Genomic DNA, 18,534 nt, shown 5'->3' with positions numbered 1-18,534 from the left:
TGGTTTGTCGATTTTATTTATCTTTTCAAAAAACCAACTTTTTGATTCGCTGATCTTTTGAATGGTTTTTTGGTTTTCAATTTCATTCAGTTCTGCTCTGATCTTAATGATTTCTTTCCATCTGCTAACTTTAGGTTTGGATTGTTCTTGTTTTTCTAGTTCTTTAAGGTGAAGTGTTAGGTTGTTCACTTGCCATCATTCTATTCTGAAGTGAGCGTTTAATGCAATAAATTTTCCCCTCAATACTGCTTTTGCAGTATCCCACAGGTTTTGGTGTGATGTATCATTGTTTTCATTAGTTTCAATAAATTTTTTGATTTCTTGCTTGATTTCTCCTTGGACCCATATGTCATTAAGTAGAATGCTGTTTAATTTCCATGTGTTTGTATAGTTTCCAGAATTTCGTTTGTTATTAATTTCTAGTTTTAATCCATTGTGGTCTGAGAAGATACATGGGATAATTCCAATTTTTCTGAATTTATTGAGACTTGATTTGTGACCTAATATGTGATCTATACTGGAGAATGATCTATGTGCTGATGAGAAGAATGAATATTCTGAGGTTGTTGGGTGGAATGTTCTGTAGATATCTGCCAAGTCCAATTGGTCTAGAGTATTGTTTAGATCTTGTGTTTCTCTGCTGATTCTTTGCCTAGATGATCTGTCCAATATTGACAGTGGGGTGTTCAGGTCCCCTGCTATTATGGTATTAGTGCCTATTTCCTTCTTTAGGTCTAATAGAGTTTGTTTTATAAATCTGGCTGCTCCAACATTGGGTGCGTACATATTTATGATTGTTATGTCTTCTTGATGGATCAGTCCTTTTATCATTAAGTACTGTCCCTCTTTGTCTCTTTTTATGGTTTTTAGTTTAAAGTCTATTTTGTCAGATATAAGAAAAGCTACTCCAGCTCGTTTTTCTTTTCTGTTTGCATGGTAAATCTTTTTCCATCCTTTCACTCTTAGTCTGTGTGAATCTTTATGGGTGAGGTGGGTCTCTTGTAGGCAGCATATAGTTGGGTCCTGCTTTTTGATCCAGTCAGCCAGTCTGTGTCTTTTAATTGGGGAATTTAAGCCTTTTACATTAAGAGTTGTTATTGAAAGGTGTTGATTTATTCCTAGCATTTTATTGGTTGTTTGGTTGTCTTAGGTGTCTTTTGTTCCTTGCTTTCTGATTTACTGTTTGGTTTCTGTGTTTGTTGGTTCCTTAGGTTGTAGATAGTGTTTTTGTTTGCTTGTTTTCTCTTCATGAATGCCATTTTTATTATACTAGCGGGTTTAGATTTTTCTTGGGTTTTTATGGCAGTGGTAGTTATTTTTCAGGAACCAAACCCAGTACTCCCTTGAGGATTTCTTTTAAGGGTGGTCGTGTGGTACATCTTCCCTTTTTAAAAACCACATTTTTCATCAGTGCTTCTACTATTCTTTAAAGTGACTGAAAACCATACTTTCATATACTACTTCCCATTGTCTAGTTGTTTCAGGTATGAAGGCAAATTCAGACCCTGTTATTTCGTCATGGCCAAAAGCAGAAGTCTCTGAATGACATGTGAATTAGAAACAGCACGACATAACATACACCGATTTTGTAAACATAACTTGGTATATTAACATAGACTTTGGAGTCAGAATTATTTGGGTTCAAATTCTACTTTTATTGCTTAAAAAAAATTAAAAGAAAAAACACAATGAGATGCCATTTCATACACAACTAGAATGGCTCCTATTAAAAAAACAAAAGAAAAGAAAAAAATTACAAATGTTGGTGAGGGTGTGGGGAAATTGGAACCCTTGTGCATTGCTGGTGGGAATGTTAAATGGTGTAGCCACTGTAGAAAATAGTATGTAGCTTCCCCAAATTAAACACACAATTACCATATGATCCAGCAGTTCTACTTCTGTGTACAGACAAAAAAGAAGAGAAAGCTGGTACACTAATACTCATAGCAACATCATTCACATTAGCCAAAAAAGGTGGACAAAACCCAAATGTCTATTGACAGATGATGGATAAACAATATATGGTACATACATACAATGGAATATTATTCAGCCTTAAAAAGGAAGAATATTCTGACACATGCTACAGTATATATGAACCTTGAAGACTTTATGCTAAGTGAAATAAGCCAGTCACAAAAGGAGAAATACTGCATAATTCCACATATATGAGGTACCTGGCGTGGTCAAATCCATAGAGACAAAAGGCAGAATAACAGTTGACAGGGGTTGAGGGGAAGAGAGTTATCATATAATAGGTATATAGTTTCAGTTTGAGGAGATAAAAAATTCTGGAGATGGATGGTGGTAATGGTTGTATAAAAATGTGAATGTATTTAATGCCACTGAACTGTAAATGGCTAAAAAGGTAAATTTTATGTTATGTACATTTTACCATAATAATAATAAAAAAAAGTTTAATACTCCTGCCCTGCAAAGGTACCAATTCCACACAGCATTTGAGATAACTGGATTTCCTACTCACTGACTGCTTGTATGACCTTGGGCTGGTTATTTAAGGTCTAGAGAAGCTTTGAGAATCTGGCACAAAACAGGCATTTAATACAAATGTGTTTGCTGCCTCCAAACCCCTATCTCTCTCCCCCTAAGGCCTAACCTCTTCAAGTATAAAAAGCCTAAGGCAGGTAAACAAGTGACTCCAATCCTAATATAACTTCTGAGGCATTTGGAGGTGGCCTCTCAGACAGATGTCAACTCCTCCCACTCTCTAAGGAGAAGAAAGTCACCAAACTTTTAGAAAACACAGTAAGTACTTCTTTAAGAGGTTTCTCAGACATGTTTCTACTGAAGTAATATCAGAATATAAAATTATCAGTCCTATTTTTCTGATCTCTTAGGAGAGACTGATCTGACATAAAAAATCACACTTACCTGTATTGCCACCCAGTGACAAGGTTAGTATACTTCATTAAATAGCCATACACGTTTTCCATGTGATCACTGTTTCAAAAAGAACAGAAAGAGCCAAAGTCAGTGAAAATTAAAAGAAATCCCAGGAGGATAACTGTACAGTTCTGAAAATAGCTGTAGAGAAATATATTTTCCATAAATGCCTCAAAAGGTAAAATTTATAGGTTAATAGAGGCATTTAATTTCCCAAATTTCATATCTATAGGATTTTATTTTACCAGATTTCTTCAAAACATGTGTAATACACTATAAGGGTATGTTCTGTTATAGCGGTTCATAGGAAATGAAATACCTTATTGATACTTTTTTCCCCAATATTTTAAGGTTCCTTCTACTCATGAAAAGATAGTAAAGCTAAACCTGCAGTGCTATATCTTTTTGATATGTGGGCTTCATTTTTTATTTTGTACTTTATACTAAATTCCTTTCACACTCACCTTTTCTATTCTGCTCTTTTAACTTTACACTATAAAATGCAATGGAAAAAAGATATGTATTTTCTCCACTATCCCTGAATCACAGAGCATATTTGGTAACATTTCAGCTAACCAGCATCCAGGAAATTAAAAGTGTCAAGCAATTGGCAATCTTTAAAACATGGATGGCAAAGTCAAAAGTAATCTGGATCCCTATACTGGCCAGCCGCCAAAAAAAAGGGCAAAAGCAAGGGAGAGCTGACACAACCAATAGAACAAAGTTCAAACAAGGTTTACATTGACCTCAATGACAAATGAAAAGAACTGAAGACAAAGACACTCTCAAAGACTAACAAAATGACCAATTTGACTGTAAGATTCTTGTAGCTATTACTGGATAGCAAGCAGGGGGACGTCTCAGGAATAAACTCAATGTTTGGCACCTTTCTAATCTCACTTCTTCAGAGTGTCTGAAAATAAAGATAAAATCTGAAAACAAAGAATTGATCCCATACTGAGTAACTGTTATTTTATTTTATTTTTCTGCATTTTTCTTCCATTCTATGGTTAGTAAGCAACATTGTTTATTAATATCAAGTGAAACTGCTCAAGTCCTTTTGGTTTCATGAAAGCACTAATCTCAGGAAGACAAAGATTGTCAGCTTCTAAAATGCTGACCCAAGGGCCGGCCTATGGCTCACTTGGGAGACTGTGATGCTGATAACACCAAGGCCACAGGTCGGATCCCTATACAGTGATGGCTGGTTAGCTCACTTGGGAGAGCATGGTGCTGACAACACCAAGCCAAGGGTTAAGATCCCCTTACTGGTCCATCTTTAAAAAAAAAATAAAATAAAATGCCAACCCAAAGTTCTGATAATCAAATGTTACCTATTCTTCCATGTTATAACTGAAAACACCAGTTGAATTCTCATTTTAATATTTTCTAAAGCCCACAACTAGAGGAAAGGATTCTTCTCTAGAAACACAGCCCCTTGAGTTTTTGCTAGACTTCCTATATTCCAACCCGAGGTCACAGCAAAGCTATCTTTCCATTCCCTTGGTACTTGGAAAAGCAGAGAGATACTTTTCTTGTCTAGCTCCCACATCTTCAGGCTTAAACAGCTCTTTTTTTTTTTTTTTTTAAAAAGATGACCGGTAAGGGGATCTTAACCCTTGACTTGGTGTTGTCAGCACCACGCTCAGCCAGTGAGCGAACCAGCCATCCGTATATGGGATCCGAACCCGGGGCCTTGGTGTTATCAGCACCGCACTCTCCCGAGTGAGCCACGGGCCGGCCCTTAAACAGCTCTTTGGGGCCACAGGAATCTCAGTGTCCCTGGACTCTGCCCAAATAATTCCCCAAAGAGTTCCTCTTCTGTTTTAGGTACTTAACACACAGGTCAGCTTCCCTGAACTGCTCTTGCCTGCAAAACTTATTCTTTGTCCATTCTGTCCTGTAGTGCCATACCCTGAATATTTGTTTACATTCTCCATCAATCCACAAGAGGCCTGGACTCAAATTAGATATTTCCTCAAAACACCAAGTATTTCACAGTTCACCACTCTAGGAATTCCTCCTTCATCTAGATTCTCTACACTAAGCCTTCATGGCTAGATAAGTGTCAATTCATAGATGCTGGCATGTAATAGCAACATTACAACTCAATTATAGTTCCGTTTCTCTGGTTCTAGGAATGCATGTGAACTATGGAGAGCAACTTCCTTAAAACCTTAAGTATACTATGTACACACAAGAAAAACAAATTTTTATTACAAAGCAATCAAAGAAGTGAGCTATGTCTTTGTTATATCTAAGTTACTTATATCAGTAATTCATTAGCTACCAATGACTTTTTTAAAGTGCACAATTTCAGTAGCATCACTCTCTAAGAAAACCCCTGTTTTCTTCATATTTCACAATATAATAATGTTTTCTGTTCAATTTTCTAATGTTATTAGTACTTTATTGATGCATAAACCCAACAAGCTAACTTTCTCAAAAAAATTACAAGAAGGATATTTTATTTGATAGCAGTACAAAGCCAGTCTCAAAAAAACCGGAAATTCAAATAAGCAAATATAAACTGCTGGCCTGTTTTTACTATATAAAATAGCTGTTGCCAACTTACAAAGAACCAATTTAAGAACATCCTATTCCGAAGGAAAGCTGATTGCACTGTCCTTCCCTCTTCCTTCCCATTTTCCATGTATCCCAAGAATTAGCCTCTGGTCAGTGCAACCAGCTGATATGGAATGACCATGCCATCTGGGGGCCAGCATAAAAAGCTTTGTGATTGAACATCTTTTGTTCACACCTTCTCTTCTTCTCTCTACCTCCTTATAATTGAGTTATCATGTAGTACCTCTAAACTTCATGCCTTAACTCCCATTTAAAATGCGCCAATTAATATGTTAATATGATCAAGATCTGGTTGTTAAAGTGGGAACACACCTGATTATATCATACTATTTTGTGTTTATGAAGCAGAAAAGTAGAAATAATGGTCCAAAAAGGACTAATACATTGAAAAATAAGCTATGAAAAAGTTAATTTCTTCTTCAGTCCTTCAACAACTCCACTGCTCAACACATTGAGTATATATCTGATCTTTTAAACTTGTTAACATTTAACTGGGATTAACATTGGAAGCTAATAGTCAATAAAAATAGTTGATTAACTGAACTATCTATGTCAAGTCGCATTATTATATTATGTTTACTTTAACACTCATTTCCTCCTAAACATCTTAATGATTGTTTCCATTCCTAAATCTCCATTCCTATGTAACACACATTTCCTAGCCCTTCTTTATCAGACTTAAGACATACAGAAACTTTAAAAATTAAGGGCTGGCCCGTGGCTCACTCGGGAGAGTGTGGTGCTGATAACACCAAGGCCACGGGTTCGGATCCCGTATAGGGATGGCTGGTTGCTCACTGGGTGGGCGTGGTGCTGACAACACCAAATCAAGGGTTAAGATCCCCTCACTGGTCATCTTTAAAAAAAAAAAAAATTAAGCTACTTTTTGAACAGTTTCAAATCCCTTCATCTCAACTCAACACAATTACTCAATGCTCACTAAAAGCAAAGAACTCTAAAAACTCACTGAAAAGGATGGGAAAATCACTAAGGCAATACCTCTCCATCCCAAATCCATAATATAATCTAAGAGAAATATATTTCCTTCCTTTCTTTGAAGGAAAAGACAATAACGTGGGCTCCTGCTACTGGAAAAGCGACACAATGGACTGTTTTTAGCTGTTAAACAAATAAAAAAGGTTTTTCATCAAACAAAGACACAGGATTCAGTAGCGATTGAGGATGAAATTATTAGACTTGACTGATTAGATGTGAAGTGAGAGAGAGAAGGGACAAGGGCAACACCCAAATTTCTACCTGAAACAACTGGGAGGATAACTAATGCCTTCCTTGACATAGGGATTATAGAGGAAGTTTTGCATTTGTTCCAATTTAACATGTTGAACTTAAGGGACCTGTGGGACATATACAGGAGATATTCAGTAAGGCAGCATGATTTAGCCTCGAGATATAGATTTGGTAGTAATCAGCATTGTGCACTGATGGTAGGAATGTGAAATAGTGTAGCTGCTGTGAAAAACAGCATGGTGGTTCCTCAAAAAACTAGACACAGAATAACTATATGATCCAGCAATTCCACTTCTTTGTATAGAAACAGAAGTACTGAAAGCAGGGACTCAAACAGCAGTATTATTCACCATAGCCAAAAGGTGGAAATAACCCAAACGTCCGTGTGGTAAACTCAACGGAATGTAACAGCCTACAAAAGGAAAGATATTCTAATACATGCTCCAACATGGTTAACCTTAAAACATCATGTTAAGTGAAATAAGCCAGAGACAAAATGACAAATATTGGACGATTCCACTTATATGAGGTACAAATAATCAAACTCATAGAGACAGAAGGTGGAATAGTAGTTGCCTAGGACTAGGGGGAGAGGGGAAGTTATGGTTTAATGGATAGAATTTCACTTGGGGATGATGAAAAATTCCAAAGATGAATAATGGTGATGGTTATACAACAATGTGAATGTACTTAATGCCACTAAACTATACGGTTAAAATGGTAAATTTCATGTTATGCATATTTTACCACAATTAAAAAACAATCTGATTGTGTCTTGTCTGATCTTTACGTCTTCTCTCTCAACTGGTCCTGAACTCAGGATATTATTTATCAACCTCTCAAAAACCCAGTAACAGATATATTACAGAGAAGAATATAAAATCCTTTCAAATTCTGAAGACCTCCGCAAAAACTTCCAAGAAAGATATATCAGCTACAGGCTTCTTTAAACCACAAACTAGATTCCCTGAGGGTACTTACTATATTATGAAGTTAAAGTTCGAAAAGCAGAGCTGAAGGGGCCAGCCCGTGGCTCATTTGGGAGAGCGTGGGGCTGATAACACCAAGGCCACAGGTTCAGATCCCTATATAGGGATGGCTGGTTAGCTCACCTGGGAGAGCGTGGTGCTGACAACACCAAGTCAAGGGTTAAGACCCTCTTACCGGTCAAATTAAAAAAAAAGAAAAAGAAAAAAAAAGAAAAGAAAAGCAGAGCTGAAAAATATTTGCCTATACAAACCAAAATGAAAGAAAAAATCCTATACATAATCTACTTTTCACAAATAACTGGCCACTCAACCACAAAGCTTGCATGAAGATGGGACAGAAGGAAGTGCTACATGGAAAAGCAGAAAGTCATCTCTAACACCTTCACAAACTTAGGAAGCTGTTTATTATAATGGAAAGAGCATGGGCTTAACACCAGACAGATGTAGGTCTGAATTCCAGTGTGACCTCAGGCAAATAACACATCCAAACCTAAGTTTCTTCATCTGTATATGGGCATAACATCTGTGTCGCATATTTTGAATGAGGAAAGAATAAGAGATAATATATTTCAACCCCTATATATTTGAAGTATATTTCAACAAAGCAAGCACTAACATATTGGTTCTCTCCCACTCCAGGAAGTTGGCTCCTCTGCAAGTAAAGGGCTTACTTTCTAGATCAGTTTTCTAGGTCTTTTACGTTGTTAGCCTAAAACTTTCAAATGAGAATAATGGTACCTAAAAAGCTCAGAGACTTCCATTTCTTTTATTTTAAAAATTACTGATTTTTTTTCAGTAGGTATTTTGTCAGGAACTAAAGAGTCTGAGATTTACCCTACTTGCAAGCTAACAAATTAGCCTGCCACAGTTTCATGGATGCTGGCAGAAGACATGAGACTCCTGAATCACACACAAATGAATCCAGTACTCACAGCAATAGCAGTAGACAGACTGTCAGCCCAATCATAAAAGGCAATGCAGAGGGGTAGGTGATGCCTACACCTCAAGCTTAGGGAATCCAAATCTTTAATCAGCAGTAAGCCTGCCTGACCTCTGCCAGCGGGGAGACATTATCTTTGTCATAATGGATAGTAAATAAACCTAACCTTTGTGCAGGAGGAAGACCACTGTATCTTCCAAGGCTGTCTGCCATATAAACGTTCTTGAAAAAACAGTACAGAACAAAAGGCAATCAGTATCTCTACTCACAAGACATGCAGAAACATGGAGAATTGTCTCCCAACAAGTATTACATGAATGTAACAGTGAAAAGTCTTTTATCCAACCCTGTCATCCAGCCACCAGTTTGCCTCTTCAGAGGTAAGAACTGCAGAACTCTTGGTACATAACAATTCCCTCTGAACTCCAACACTAAGAGACTTGACTTAACTCTATAAGACTGTGTCCCCCTACTAAAATACCTGCCTGAGAAAGCTAAATGCTTCCTGGGGAATTTACTGTTTGTTCTAGCCAACACCTAACCATAGGCCCCTGACCTCCCTTTCTTAGAGTATTTACTAAAAAGGGCTTACAACTGTGAATATGTATCTCTTATAACTCAGAAGTGTCTTTCTCAAGGACCTGAAAGCCACTTTTGAAATGAAGTCATCAGAAAGACAGGGCCTCTATTTCTCAGTCTCTATGAGAAGACAGAATCCTAGCCTCAGTAACTGACAGCTAGCAAACACAGCTGGTCTAATCACTGACCCAACCCTTTGTAATTTTTCACTTCTCTGACTCTACCAAGGCCCTGCTCTCCCACGTCCCTCACTCTCCCTTCAAAACGCCCAATCACAGGGCCAGCCCATGGCTTACTTGGGAGAGCGTGGTGCTGACAATACCAAGTCAAGGGTTAAGATCCCCTTACCAGTCATCTTTAAAATATATATATATGCCCAATCACCTCTGCACAGATTGAAATGGGGCTCACCTCTTTCCCCTATTTTCAGTAGTTTCTGAATAAAAACTGCTTCTACCACTTTAACTAACATCCAGCTGGATTTATATTAGACAGAAGCAAGGACTTCCTTCAACTTATTGTGTATCTCTTTAAATATATTCTGTGCACCTACAAGCATAGACACAGACACACACACACACATACACACCATTTTTTTTTAAAACAAATGTTTGCAATTACACACTGCTCTGTTTCTTGCTTTTCTCATAGAACAGTTTTCTCAGGGATTGTTTTATTTCAGCACATACGGATCTAACTCATTGTATTAGTACTTTTCTGTTGCTTATAACAAAATACCTGAAATGAGTAATTTATGAAAAAACAAAACTTGCTGCTTACAATTTCAGAGGCTGGGAAGTGCAAAATCCAGGGACCACATCTTGTGAAGATCTTCTTTTGTGGTGGGTTTACAGCAACACAGGGGTCTCATATGGCAGAAAATGGCAGAGCAGAGATATAGTTCCTCATTTGCTCTCCTTTTAAAGCCCTCAGAACCATGCCCGTGACCAGCATTAAACCATCGACTTAATCACCTCTTCAAGGTCCCACCTTCCAATTACCATAAAAGGATTTCCCACCCTCTCAACACTGTCACAGTGGGGGCCAAGTTTCTAATACGTGGAACTTTGGGGGACACAATTTAAGCTTCAATGAGTTTGGGGGGGACATTCAATCCACAACCCTCATTTTTAACATCTGCATAGTAATCCATTGTATAGCAGTTATATATACATTTAACCAGTACCCCTACTGATGGACATTTATTTCTAGGCTTTTATTATTACAACCAATCTGCAATAAACCAAGTCGTACAAATCTTTGTGTATATTTGCTAAAAGTGAAATTGCTAGGTGAAAGGTATATGCATTTTTAGTTTTTATGGGTATTGTTAACCTGCTCCCCAAAGAGGCTGCACCAGTTTAACTCACCCTTCAGTTTAAAAGAGGGCCTGTTTCCTCACATCAGCCTACTGGTCCCATTGTTTGCCAGTGAAAACAGGGTGCAACTCTTACCTATCAACAAGACTTCAGACATTACTAGTAGGCTTTTCAATATTCCTAATGTTCAAAATTAAGTTCCTAAAACTTAAGTGTGAGGTAGCACTGAGAAAGTAGATGCTCAGTCCCTCTGGGACTGGGTTTCAGGCCAGTCCCCTGGGCCTCAAACCACCCCCCTAAGATTCAAGCCCAGCCTCTCAGTCCTGAGTTACATGGCCTGTAGCACCTATTTTTGGTACCAGCACACAGAGATTGAGACACCACAGGAGACAGACTTGTGTAATCTCAGTGGCTGAGCATGCTCAGTAAAAAAAGTTTATCCCTTAAATGACCTTCCACTGGAGGCACTAGAGAGTGCCTAGAATATTCTAAGTGTGTTCACTGTGTGTGATGGAATTTGACCAATGAACATGCTCCAAAGAGACCAACTGAGCATGTGCAAGATGAGCTTACATAACTGGGAACCACCCCCTTAGTTAAATATTCATTAAATAGCATGAATATGTATAGATGGAGAAACTATAAAAGTCGAATCCAAGAAGAAGCAGGGCTGTTGCTCACTCTCCTGGAGCCAGCCTGCACTTCGCCTGAGGTATTTCTTACTTTTTGTATCAAACTTGCCTTTAGCAGGCTGTTGTTCACTCTGGAACCAGTCTGCACTTTGTCTGTAAAGTGCATATTTCTTACTTTTGTATTAAACTTGTTGCAGCTGCCACTCACTCTCTGGAGTCAGCCTGCACTTTCCCTGTGAAGTCTGTATTTCTTATTTTCTGTATTAAACCTGTTTTCACTTTCTACTTTGACTCTGCTCTTGAATTCTTTCCTGTGGTGGAGTCAAGAACCTGGTAGAGCACGGGGTGAGTTGAGGCTGGCCAGCAGGTCCCCCTAGACCCTCTCCTCTGGTATCAGCATCACACTGTGGAATAAGCACCTAAGGGGATGATCTAGTTCTAGTTCTGACTTTCCCACTGACAAGTTCCATGAATGACCTTGGCCAAATCATTTAATCTTTCTGGGCCTTGGTTTTCTCATGGTGGGGTTACTGCCCTTAGAAGAAGAAACACCATTTTCAATCTACCCAAGAAGAAAAGACCACAGGGAATCAACTTGCCAGTTTATACCAGATTCCATTGGAGGCTGGTGGGAGGCGGTGGTCTGAGGAAGATGAAGATCCAGTTTCGGACATGAGACTCATTGGGTAATCATTTCATTAAGATCAAATTGAATGACCAGGTGTAAAGTGCAAGAGGAATGTGCTTTGAGCATATAGCTTGACTTTTGAAAAAATCCAGCTTGACTTCCAGGCAAGATTGTGGAATAGACGGTCCCCAGCGTCACTCTCTCCCACAAATCAACCGATTTAAAACTATAAAAACATAACATCAAGTGCGTACGGAACGGGGAGACATCCAGTGGGGAGGCAGACGCTCCGGGGAGACCACATGCCCTGCAAGGCCACCGTTGCACAATCCAGCAGATAGGCTTCACTGCTGCCACCCAGCTCCATTCCCAGCCCGGCCCAGTGTGCACGAAGCAGGAAGACATCCAGGAGGGGAGGCAGAGGCTCCACAGAAACCATACACCCTGTGGGACCACCACCGTGCGATCCAGCAGGTAGGCTTCACCGCCACCACCCGGCTCCATTTCCAGCCCAGCCCAGGGCACACGGAGCAGGGAGACATCTGGCAGGGGAGGCAGGAGCTCCGCGGGGACCACAACACCACTGCACGATCCAGCAGCCCGGCCCAGTGCACACGGAGTGGGCAGACGTCCAGCGGGGGAGGCGGAAGCTCCACAGAAACCACACCACCACCGCGCGATCCAGCAGCCCAGCCCAGTGCGTATGGAGCAGAGAAACGTCCAGCAGGGGAGGCGGAAGCTCTGTAGAGACCACACGCCCTGTGGGGCAGCCACCATGCGATCCAAAAGGTAGGTTTCACTGCCACCACCCAGCTCCATTCCCAGCCTGGCCCAGGGCGCACAGAGCAGGGAGACGTCCAGCAGGGGAAGTGGAAGCTCCGCAGAGACCACACACTCTGCGGTGCCTCTGCGCATCCCAGCAGCCCAGCCCAGTGGGCCTGGAACAAGGAGACATCCAGCAGGGGAAGTGGAAGCTTGGCAGAGACCACATACCCTGTGGTACCATCCCATGACCCAACAGCCAGGCTGAGTGCATGCTGACAAGAGAGGTGGCTCCCCGGAGAGGACCAAGACCTGAGGCAACCACACACACAAAGCACTAGTGGCCAACTGAGCAGACACTGAGGTAGCCATACCGAATTGGCAACCCCAAGAACATCTTAGTCAGACAATAGTGTCAAACCAGTGGACTTTCACAGTCCCCTGCCACAATGAATAAACATCAAAGAAAAGATACCAGAAATACAAAAAATCAAGAAAGTACACCACCAAAGGGTAATATCTCTCAAGCTCTAGATCCTATAGAACAAGAAACCCTTGAAATGTCTGACAAGGAATTTCAACTGATAATTCTAGGTAAACTGAATGAGATACAAGAAAATTCAGCTAAACAACATGATGAAATGAGGAAAAGTATACAGGACCTGAAAGAAGAAATGTTCAAGGAAATCAATGCCCTGAAAAAAAATGTAGCAGAGCTTGCCAAACTGAAGAAGTTATTCAGCGAAATAAAAAACACAACAGAGAGTTTAACCAGCAGGCTTGTGGAAGTTGAAGAGAGAACCTCTGAACTTGAAGATAGGCTGTTTGAAATAACACAGGCAGACAAAAAAAAAAAAAAAAAAGAAAAAAGAATCAAAGGCATTGAAGAAAATCTGAGAAAGATATCAGACAACCTTAAGCACTCAAATATCCAAGTCATGGGTATTCCAGAAGGGGAGGAGAAAGGAGATTGCATTGAAAACATATTCAACAAAATAGTGGCAGAAAACTTCCCAGGTATAGGAAAAGTCACAGATCTTCAGATCCAGGAAGCTCAAAATCCCCAAATGTATTCAACCCAAAAAGGTCTTTTCCAAGACATGTTATAGTCGAATTGGTAAAAATCAAAGACAAAGAGAGAATCTTAAAAGCTGCAAGAGAGAAGCGTCAAATCACCTATAACAGAGCCCCAATCAGGCTAACATCAGACTTTTAATCCCAAACCCTAAAAGCCAGAAAGGAATGGGATGATATATTCAAAATACTAAAAGACAGAGATTGTCAGCCAAGAATACTCTGCCCTGTAAGGCTATCCTTCTGAACTGAAGAACAAATAGTATATTTCTCAGACAAACAAAAACTGCAGGAGTTCACCACCACATGACCACCCTTACAAGAAATTCTCAAGGGAGTACTGGGTTTGGTTCAAGAAAAATAACTAACACTGCCATAAAAATCCAAGAAAAATCAAAACCCACTAGTATAATAAAAATGGCATTCGTGAAGAGAAAACAAACAAACAAAAAGGCTATCCACAACCCAAGGAACCAACAAACACAGAAAACAAACAGTAAATCAGAAAGCAAGGAACAAAAGACACCTAAGACAACCAAACAATAACCAATAAAATGCTAGGAATAAATCAACACCTTTCAATAACAACTCTTAATGTAAAAGGCTTAAATTCCCCAATCAAAAGACACAGACTGGCTGACTGGATTAAAAAGGAGGACCCAACTATACGCTGCCTTCAAGAGACCCACCTCACCCATAAAGACTCACATAGACGAAGAGTGAAAGGATGGAAAAAGATTTACCATGCAAACAGAAAAGAAAAACGAGCTGGAGTAGCTTTTCTTATATCTGACAAAATAGACTTTAAACTAAAAACCATAAAAAGAGACAATGAGGGACATTACTTAATGATAAAAGGACTGATCCATCAAGAAGACATAACAATCATAAATATGTACGCACCCAATGTTGGAGCAGCCAGATTTATAAAACAAACTCTATTAGACCTAAAGAAGGAAATAGGCACTAATACCATAATAGCAGGGGACCTGAACACCCCACTGTCAATATTGGACAGATCATCTAGGCAAAGAATCAGCAGAGAAACTCAAGATCTAAACAATACTCTAGACCAGTTGGACTTGGCAGATATCTACAGGACATTCCATCCAACAACCTCAGAATATTCATTCTTCTCATCAGCACATGGATCATTCTCCAGGATAGATCACATATTAGGTCACAAATCAAGTCTCAACAAATTCAGAAAAATTGGAGTTATCTCATGTATTTTCTCAGACCACAATGGATTAAAATTAGAAATCAATAACAAACGAAATTCTGGAAACTATACAAACACATGGAAATTAAACAGCATTCTACTTAATGACATATGAGTCCAAGAAGAAATCAAGCAGGAAATCAAAAAATTTATTGAAACTAATGAAAATAATGATACATCACACCAAAACCTGTGGGATACTGCAAAAGCAGTATTAAGGGGGAAATTTATTGCATTAAATGTTCACCTTAGAAGAATGGAAAGATGGCAAGTGAACAACCTAACACTTCACCTTAAAGAACTAGAAAAACAAGAACAATCCAAACCTAAAGTGAGCAGATGGAAAGAAATCATTAAGATCGGGGCCAAACTTAATGAAACTGAAACCCAAAAAACAATACAAAAGATCAATGAATCAAAAAGTTGGTTTTTTGAAAAGATAAATAAAATTGATAAACCATTAACATGGCTAACAAAAAAAAGAAGAGAGAAGATTCAAATAACAAAAATTAGAAATGAAAAAGGTGATATTACAACTGATTCATCTGAAATACAAGGAATCATTCGAGACTACTATAAACAACTATACGCCAACAAATTTGAAAATCTGGACGAAATGGATAAATTTCTGGACACACACAAGCTCCCAAAACTGAACCGTGAAGACGTAGAAAATTTGAACAGACCAATAACAATAAAGGAGATTGAAGCTGTTATCAGAAGGCTCCCAACAAAGAAAAGCCCAGGACCAGATGGATTCACAGCAGAATTTTACCAAACATTCAAACAGGAATTGACACCGATTCTTTACAAACTATTCCAAAAGATTGAAACGGACGCAAATCTCCCAAACTCATTCTATGAAGCAAACATCATCCTGATACCAAAACCAGGTAAAGATACAACCAAAAAAGGAAACTACAGGCCGATATCCTTGATGAATATAGATGCAAAAATCCTCACTAAAATACTAGCAAACAGAATACAGCAACACATACATAAAATTATTCACCACGATCAAGTGGGATTCATCCCAGGGATGCAAGGTTGGTTCAACATACACAAATCAATAAATGTCATACATTATATTAATAAAATCAAACACAAGAACCATATGGTCATCTCTATAGATGCTGAAAAAGCATTTGATAAAATTCAACATTCATTCATGATAAAGACCCTCTATAAGTTAGGTATAGATGGAAAGTATCTGAACATAATTAAAGCCATATATGATAAACCCACTGCCAATATCATCCTGAATGGGCAAAAGCTGAAAGCTTTTCCTTTAAGAACAGGAACTGACAAGGATGCCCACTCTCACCACTCCTATTCAACATAGTGTTGGAAGTACTAGCCAGAGCAATCAGAGAAGAGAAGGAAATAAAGGGCATCCAGATTGGAAAAGATGAAGTCAAACTGTCCCTGTTTGCAGATGACATGATCCTATTTATGGAACAGCCTAAAGCCTCTACAAGAAAACTCTTGGAGTTCATAAATGATTTCAGCACAGTAGCAGGATACAAAATCAACACACAAAAATCAGTAGCATTTCTTTTCTCCAATAGTGAACATGCAGAACGAGAAATCAAGAAAGCCTGCCCATTTACAATAGCCACCAATAAAAATAAAATACTTAGGAATTGAGGTGACCAAGGAGGTGAAAAATCTCTATCATGAGAACTACAAACCACTGCTGAGAGAAATTAGAGAGGATACAAGAAGATGGAGAGATATCCCATGCTCTTGGATTGGAAGAATCAACATAGTGAAAATGTCCATACTACCCAAAGTGATATAGAAATTCAATGCAATCCCCATCAAAATTCTAATGACATTTTTCCCAGAAATGGAAAGAACTATCCAGACATTTATATGGAATAACAAAAGAGCATGCATAGCCAAAGCAACGCTGAGCAAAAAAAATAAAGCTGGAGGCATAACACTACCTGACTTTAAACTATACTACAATGCTATAATAAGCAAAACAGTATGGTACTGGCATAAAAACAGACACACTGACCAATGGAATAGAATAGAGAATCCAGAAATCAACCCACACACCTACAGCCATCTGATCTTTGACAAAGGCACCAAGCCTATACCCTGGGGAAGAGACTGCCTCTTTAGCAAATGGTGCTGGGAGAACTGGATATCAATATGCAGGAGAATAAAACTAGACCCATACCTTTCACCATACACTAAATTCAACTCAAAATGGATTCAGAATTAAATATACAATGAAACAATAAAACTACTTAAAGAAAACATAGGAGAAACACTTCAGGAAGTAGGATTGGACATAGACTTCATGAATTTGACCCCAAAAGCACGGGCAACCAAAAGAAAAATAAACAAATGGGATTATATCAAACTAAAAAGCTTCTGCACAGCAAAAGAAACAATTAACAGAGTTAAAAGACAACCAACAGAGTGGGAGAAAATATTTGCAAAATATACATCTGACAAAGGATTAATGTCCAGAATATACAAGGAACTCAAACAACTTTAGAAGAAAAAAACAAGCAACCCAATTAAAAAATGGGCAAAAGAGCTAAATAGGCATTTCTCTGAGGAAGATATACAAATGGCCAACAGACACATGAAAAAATGCTCAACATCACTCAGTGTCTGGGAAATGCAAATCAAAACCACACTGAGATACTATCTCAGCCCAGTTAGGATGGCTAAAATCCAAAAGACTATGAACGATAAATGCTGGCGAGGTTGCACAGAAAAAGGAACTCTCATACATTCTTGGTGGGACTGCAAAATGGTGCAGGCTCTATGGAAAATGGTGTGGAGCTTCCTCAAACAATTGCAGATAGATCTACCATATGACCCAGCTATCCCACTGCTGGGAATATACCCAGAGGAATGGAAATCATCAAGTCGAAGGTATACCTGTTCCTCAGTGTTCATAGCAGCACTCTTTACAATAGCCAAGAGTTGGAACCAGCCCAAATGTCCATCATCGGATGAGTGGATAAAGAAAATGTGGTGTATCTACACAATGGAATACTACTCAGCTATAAAAAAGAATGAAATACTGCCATTTGCAAGACATGGATGGAACTAGAGAGAATTATATTACGTGAAACAAGTCAGGCACAGAAAGAGAAATATCACATGTTCTTACACTTATTTGTGGGAGCTAAAAATAAATAAATAAATCCACACACACACACACACACACACACACACACACACACAAAATGGGGAGGGTGGAAGAAGACATAACAATTGCAATTCCTTGAAATTGATTCGACATGCATACCGAAAGGACATTATTGGGAGGGAGGGGGAGAAGGAGGAGGGAGGGAGGTTTCGGTAATTGGCCACAATAATCAACCACATTGTATATTGACAAAATAAAATAAAATAAAATATTGAATTTGGAAAAAAAATAAATAAAAATAAAAAAATAAAATAAAAATGCAGCTTGAAAAAAAAAAGAGCACCAGAGAACTCCCTTGATTGTTCGCTCTCTCTCTCAACAAACTGAAACATTCAAGTTTTTTTCTTAGACTACGTATAAATATTAACAATTGAAGAAGTCTGGACGAAAATAATTTCATTACGCAAAATAAGTACATGCGACTATGCTTAGCTAGGGAAGAATACAAAGATGTTTCCTCTCCTTAAGACAGT

General features: G+C 38.7%; 1 protein-coding gene across 3 annotated transcripts in view; it reads right to left on the bottom strand.

Annotated features, from left to right (window-relative positions):
• Nucleotides 1–18,534, bottom strand: part of OSBPL11 (oxysterol binding protein like 11) — a 92,999-nt gene that overhangs the window by 62,715 nt on the left and 11,750 nt on the right. For all 3 annotated transcript variants that reach the window (XM_063099307.1, XM_063099317.1, XM_063099328.1), the window contains exon 2: nt 2,893–2,961. In XM_063099307.1, the coding sequence (XP_062955377.1) occupies nt 2,893–2,961 (69 nt within the window). The remainder of the gene's footprint in view (nt 1–2,892; nt 2,962–18,534) is intronic.

Source organism: Cynocephalus volans, chromosome 1 (genome assembly GCF_027409185.1).
Source record: "Cynocephalus volans isolate mCynVol1 chromosome 1, mCynVol1.pri, whole genome shotgun sequence".
NCBI classification, from domain to species: Eukaryota; Metazoa; Chordata; class Mammalia; order Dermoptera; family Cynocephalidae; genus Cynocephalus; species Cynocephalus volans.
The sequence above is the reverse complement of the archived record's forward strand: the minus strand, read 5'-3'. Positions and strand labels throughout refer to the sequence as shown.